General features: G+C 34.3%; 1 protein-coding gene across 1 annotated transcript; it reads right to left on the bottom strand.

Moving 5' to 3' along the window:
- Window positions 1–2,054: 2,054 nt before the first annotated feature.
- On the bottom strand, window positions 2,055–6,222 carry LOC128242414 (uncharacterized). Its single transcript, XM_052959555.1, has 6 exons — window positions 6,147–6,222; window positions 5,478–5,536; window positions 4,633–4,770; window positions 3,834–3,893; window positions 2,909–3,035; window positions 2,055–2,507 (listed from the first exon to the last, which is right to left on the bottom strand). The coding sequence occupies exons 2-6, from the start codon at window positions 5,532–5,534 to the stop codon at window positions 2,392–2,394; spliced, it is 498 nt and encodes a 165-aa protein (XP_052815515.1). The 5' UTR covers window positions 5,535–5,536; window positions 6,147–6,222; the 3' UTR covers window positions 2,055–2,391.
- Window positions 6,223–7,305: the final 1,083 nt, after the last annotated feature.

Below are 7,305 nucleotides of genomic sequence, written 5' to 3'. Positions count from 1 at the left end.
CTATTTGGAATGTCAAATACACATGTAATTTAATATATCGTTGCACAGTCTTAAGAGTTTTTTTCATCTCTCCATATTTTACTACTAGTCATTAACATCTTAATAATAATTGAACGGGTTTTGGGTTGTTTTTGTCTATTTGTCCCTTCGCATGGGCGTGACAATTGTTATGTACATTGTATTACGAATTTTAGATGTTCCATTATAGCATTTTTTTAAATTTTCCATATAATAGCTTTTATAAATAAACAGAATCCTACGAAGTATTGTGTTAACACTACATCGGCATATAAGACACTCTGAAAAGCCGGGTTTGTTTAAAAAACACTCAACCTCCAGGGCCTACTTGACATTACTTGTCGTGTTTGTAACACTTACTGTTCGTGTTTTTTATGTTTCCGTTGCTCAATGTTCAAATTTGGGATAAGGGCAGCACAATATAGAAGTTCAAGGTTGTTGCATTTGTCCCATGTATGTGCCCGTCATCTGATAATAACCGTTTGCGCTGGAATTTAAGACCTAACAAGCATCATGTATCTAAAAAGGGTATATTTCAAGGTAGACGTTATAAGAAATTGAAAATAGTCTACTCTAGACATTTATGGAACTTGCCGACATTCCAAAGTACTTCCGTATTGGGCAAAAAATTAACTTCAATTAGAACACGTCATTTTGAAACTGTACACATGACAGGAGCTCATTTTCACAGTTTTTACACAGTAAAGATAAATTAAAGGATATTTTTTATAATTCACAATGAATGCATTCTAAAATATTTAATGTTTATATTTATAATCATTGCAAAGATACTTACGCGTAGTTAAAATTTGACTGTTTAAACTGCGGCGTTGTCAATGATGTCACTTTTTCCATCGACGTCACATTTCATTGCGTCGGTATATAGCGCAGTTATTGACGCAGCCAATAGACAAATACTATGACTCAACTATTTCGTCTTTAATATTTATCATTGTCTTGTGCACAATCAACTACGCATTGAGACGATGTGCATACAGGCTGTTCCTGTTCTGCTAGTTTAGGGTCAAGGGCATACAAAGCGACAAAACGTCAGAGCAATTTTATTGTCTTTCGGTTATACAACCTTACCACTTTCAAGAAAGAATTCCTGTAAGATTGGTATAGTGGCAAATGTATGCACCTCTCACCAAAGGGGCCGTGGGTTTCAGCCCCACCGAGGGAATGTTCGCTTAGCTTTTTTGAAGGCACGCAGTACTGGTTTCTGTCAGGAAAATAAATAAGTATAAAGTATTTAAGTTTTGGGGACAAGTAGTATACATTGAAACTTCTCTTTGATACTGAAACTATTTCAAATTGCCATTGATCAAACCATTAGGGAGTCTTGGTTAAAAGTTTAGTCTTGAATTCAGGATTGAACTTCATTCAATTGTACAGTTGTAATGATTGTTGTAGTTTTTTCATCGAACATTTGCTTCAGACAGTAGAAGGTACGTTGAAATGAAAATGAAAGACTGGAAACAATTTCGAACAACGTTGGGCATGAATCTCTCATACTTAAACTGACCCAACTATTTTTAGGGTTGACACTTATCAGCTGTGAGAACCACAGCACCGTATTGCAGCTGACATGTATTATGTGTATGATCTAAACACTATAATATATATGAACATGGGGCAACTTCTTCAAATGTGATACGATCATAGCGTGATGAAAGGACCGGAGCAGGACTTTTCAACCCCTAGACTATTCAACTCTTTCAATAACGATAATGTTTGTTATTCATGTCGGAAAATAGCTCATTGAACTAATGGTTCTTGTTAATACATACCCGACTTTAGATACAGATTCTTGTATCTTGTATCTTGCTTACATGTATTATATGTATGATCTAGACAACATAATATATGTATGGGAAGACTTCTTCAAATATGGTACGCCCATGGCGTGTAGGTAAGACGGGGGCTGGATTTTTCAACCCGAAGACTGTTCAACCCTTTTCAAAATTAAGTCGCTCTTTTTTAAGTTTTTATTCAAGCAATGCATAATAAAATAGGTGAATAAGAAAGATGGACTAGTAGCCAAATAAACATGCATATGAATAAGCATATTCAAAATAAATATCACATATTCCAGTCACTATACAGTTATCGGCTGAATATTTTAATATTTGGATTTCATTTCTAATGTTTAATTAATAGAGTTGAAAATCAAAGCCTTGATATCAGTTTGATGATTTAACACTGGCAGTTATTACAAAAACAAAATATAACAGACGCTTTTAGCAATATTAGCACAGAACATATACAGACGGCAAAAAATATTCGGATAGTTAAGCTTGGCACTTGATCCTTTATCACGGCTGTACCGGAGAGTAAGTCAGACTCTCCCAAACTTCAGCCCATCAGGATCCCTTAATCAGTCCATACACAGCGGACTCCACAGCATATGTGTTCGTCAGAACAGAGCCAGCAAAGTCGCAGGCAGGCAATATCTCGACGAACTCGGGGCTGACTTGTTCGGGGCTGACCTGAAAATAATTTTCAACAAGTGTGTTTACTATCATTGTACACGAAAAAGCTATTTTGATATTGTGTCATAATTAATATCTAACTTTAACTCGTTTGATTTTCGGAAGCCTCGACGCTCATTATAACCATTTACTTTTCAACTGATCTCCAAACAGTGTGCTTGTTAAAAAAGTCTTGAAAGTAACATGTGTTATTTAATAGATACGTATGAGTATTATATGTTCATTGCGTGAAAAAAGTTCTTTGCAGTTTTTGCAAAGCACAATTTATTAAAAATAGCTGATACCAATTATATACCACGGGAAATAAATAATATCAATATGCTGTTTTAGGCATCTTATGTATGCCATGTATAACTGTTATGGTTAGTTATTATCAAGATTAGTTTGGACAAGCTTACATGGCGCGAATTTCACGGCAAACACCGCCTTTCCTCGGCAAATCTCGGCAAGCCTCGGTGACAGCTCTTTATCGGTCATCGCTACTCGTTCTGAACAAGTCAAACTCTCTTCCACGTCATTGATGGTCTAGTAACGAAAAATGTACGTGCAAAAACATTAGCATTTCACAAATACACCAATCTAAATACATCGCTTTTCCTTGGCAATTCCCCGCAAGCCTCAGGAGCAGCTCTTCATCCGTCAAGGCTACCCGATGCGTGCCTGTATATTTAATAATAAAAATGTTAATACAACTTTCGGAAAACAACTTTCTCCTTGTAGATGACTGCCAGCCTAAAAATTAAACCACGTAAATCTCAGGGTTTCATCTAACTTAAATGTTCAGGTCATGACAACAGCCATCCGGTTCATTGTTTGTGTCTAAAATGTTGATAAATATCATTTTGGATAAATATAATGTGATAAACAACACATCCCTAAAGATATTGAATGGCTTTGATATACAAGAAAGAATCAATGTATGGAACTCGATCAAACTTACTGGAATTCACGTAACAGTCCAGTGTTTTTCAAATTGCTTAATCAACAAAGAAAAAATCCATTTTTAAATAGGTAACATAAAAGGAGGAGCTAATACACTTGAAAATGGTAATTATATTGTCTTTAGACAAACAAGCCAAATTCAATATATCCCATTCTCGTCTTTTTCTCAAATTCCAATCTTCACTGTGCCTTTATGTAAAAAGCACTACACACAGAACTATTAAAGTTTGTGTATGCTTCTGTGTATAGCTAATACAATTCCATTCCGAAATATCATAAATGACAAACACCATGATTTTATAAACAACCGTATCCGTTTTCAAATTAAAATCCACTTAAAAATTTCTACAACTATGACAAAATAACGCAATAAAAGATTACCTGATGAAGTTGTCTGACGTTGCACACTTCATTCTCTCCGGGAATATTGACGATGACCCCCTGGGGAAAAGAATGGAATAAGTTAAAGATGCACTCTTTCTCCCAAATACAATTAACCACAATTAAAAGTTAAAACAAATGTTATATAATATACCACAACTGCTGAAAAAAATGTCGAAAACAATGGGTCCTATGAAGAATACCAAGTTTATCTTGAAGTTAAGGTGCAGAAAAAACGGTATTTCTATCTTATGAAACAAAAGTAGATCACAGTAAATATTTTAGCACTCACCAATCGTTTAATATTTTTGCGCTATCAGCTATTAAATGCACAGTTAAAATCTTGTTATCAGTAATTCATATTTTCCATAAATGCTCTATTTAGTAAGTACATGTAGTAAAAAGTTTATCACTTAAAAGTTATGCTTGTTTTACATCATGTTCTGATTTGGAATAAGAGCGTCGCTTTAAAACATCCTCGGCACCTCAGCGTTGGTTATGAATACACTGGGATGCCAAGGATGGAGTTCATCTTTCGAACATACATAGTGTCAAAAACACGAATGTTTCAGTCGAAGAGTCGAAAATTGGTAGATATACGAATGATGAGTTGTATTTTTTTTAAATACTTTGATACAATAATTCATGTCACTTTTATATTATTTTCTGAGTAAAAGAAAACGTCTGGGCTGAAAACGAACTTATTATAGGCATAGACAGAACGGTTATCGCCCTCAGAGTCGACAAATACTCTTGAAAATGTTGTTGAATGACGCTGATAATGACCAAAGAAATCTACCTCGTTCTTTAAAACGTGGGTGACGTCAAGGACGTTGCCGTTGGGAGTTTTATACGTCAACGTCTTCTGCCCTCCTCTCACCGAGATTTCCACGTCAACGTCACCCATGCCGTCGTCATCACTCAGTTGGAGGAACGGCTAAAAACAGCAATTATTTTACTGAGTGATCGCCTTGTAGTAAAGATCTTATGCATTAATATTTCACATTTAATGATATACGTTCATGTTTTAGTGGGTCAGATATCGAAAAGGGTAATTCTGTGTAAATTGTGAAGAAAATTTTGTTTCAATAATAAAATATTATGAAATGGTCACATTTGGACTTATTTAGAAATGAGACAAAAAATTCTCTTTTTGCCGAAAAAGTGAATCACGCTATTGGAAATTTAATTATTTTAGGCTAGGATTTAAAACATTCTGGTGATATGAGTATCTACTACTTAATGATTGCTGTTAGTTCATAAAAGAAAGTGAAATATGTTAACTTAAACAAAGTTGTAAAAAATCGTTGTCAATATAACATCTGTGAGCGTGCGTCCCTTTAAGGCACATGCACCGACTCAAGCCGAAAAATATATCACTGTATAAATGAAATAAATTATACAATTCTAAAACCTATTTTCGTGGATTCTTACGGATTATTTTCAAGAAAATGCAATTGAACCATATTTCTCACTTGCTGCATGTTTTACTAAATCGCAGCCAAAACAAATCACGGTTGCTGCCGTTAGAATAAGCAATGCATTTAAATAAGAGGAGGCGGACTGCCATCTAGTATATATTTTGCTCTCTAATCCAGTACATGATAATATACAAGATGAATGAATAAAAAAGCTAGATCATACCGTTGCAGTGGCCGCAACAACGACAGCAAAAAGAATCAGAGTGATCTTCATCATCATTGCTGCAAGAGATAACAAAGTGACACTATTTATTATGGTTACAGACATTCAATTAATAGTATTCTTGTATTAAAGCTGCACTCTCATAGATTTACCGTTTTAACAACTTTTTTTTTCATTTTTTTTGTCTTGGAATGAGCAAATGTTTGCGCAACTATCTGCAAACTAGTGATATAAGATTGCTGACAGAAGATCAGATCGTAGATTTTTATACATTCGTTCGTTTATAATGTTTAATGGCTACAAGTGTTACTAACGGTTTAAGATAAATGCATAAAACATCAATTTTTGAGCTAAAATATGAAAATCTGCGATCTGATTTTTTGTCAGCAGTCTTATATCACTGGTTTGCATATACTTACGCAAACAATTGATAATTCAAAGACAACAAATAATATTTTTGTCAAAACGGTAAATCTGTGGGGGTGAAGCTGTCAGTTAAAATGAATTTGACGAAGTTAATACATTTGTTTTATATTTTGTGAAGTGAACAATAAGCAAGTTAAAAAGAGTACGAGAATCATTTATTACCGCTGTTTAGCATCGACTGCTTCAGAATGAATATCAATACATGGCAAAATTAGAAATTATAAAATAATAATTATTTCTTACCTTTTCTATCAACGTTCGTCACTGGTAAATAGCTGGTTTGAGTTTCAACAGCAACGCATCCCCTTAAATACAAATTCAGCGCTTCCCTCTCAAATGCCGCTCGAATGGCTAGCCAATGATACACATACTTCCTTTTACCTTTTTAAAAAAAAACTTAAAATGTAACAGAAGTTCCTAATGAGGGATGAAGTCCATTCAATTTTATGTTTTATTCTTGTAACGTGTCGGAACAATTTCGCGTTATTGCATAATATCAGAATACGTCCGTTAGCTCAAGTTATACATGTTTTATTTACACCAATTGAGGTCACGTTTACAAATTAATTTTAGTGTATTTGCATTAAAACGATATTGCAAGTACATGTATATACGTCCATGTTTAAATTTATTGTTATTTGACGATCTTCTAGTATTTGCTGGCTTTCGTTAGTTGCAAAATTTGAACGTTGATTGCATTCTGGGGCCATGGTTACGAACAATCTACAGTCTGAGCTCAAACTCAAGTTGCAAAACCGCAAATATTCTTTTCATTGTAACAATACCTTCTCGTTATGAATTGATAGTAAAATATACGGTATTGTATTCCAATTATTTTTTTACATTTTTTTTTATAAAACGAATGGAATAAAGATGATTCTTTGTGATTTACTAAAAGCGTTTTTCTGAGTTAAAGTCTAGTCTCTGATTTGAGACCGTGAAAATTCATGGCCCTTGAAGGCCACGTATCTGATCCAATTAATCTTGACGGCACTTGGTCAGGATGTAACGTATATCAATGCAATCTAAGTCAACTAAGTCAAAGCTTACTGCTTTTTAATCGAAGAGGGACCTAACTAGACATGTATTAAAGCTTGAAATGTGAAATGTTCATACTCTATTGGGCAACATGTGAATTGAATTCCATACGGATACATTTCAAACGTTGCTTTAATATGTACACCTCAACTTTCATTCTTTCGACAATTGCGGTTATCATCCGATGAACGCAGCATCTTCGGATATGTTCGGACTTCACACACCTTAATATCCTGATACTGACATCAATCCCACAAATCATGCCTTAAGTGAACTTTATTTTAGTTATGATGGAGTTTTGGTTTTTGTGCACGACATTGCCGACGACAACAAAGTTATCTCTTCCCTTAACTAAAAAACAACA

The sequence above is a fragment of the Mya arenaria genome, chromosome 8, assembly GCF_026914265.1.
Source record: "Mya arenaria isolate MELC-2E11 chromosome 8, ASM2691426v1".
Lineage (NCBI taxonomy): Eukaryota > Metazoa > Mollusca > Bivalvia > Myida > Myidae > Mya > Mya arenaria.
The sequence above is the reverse complement of the archived record's forward strand: the minus strand, read 5'-3'. Positions and strand labels throughout refer to the sequence as shown.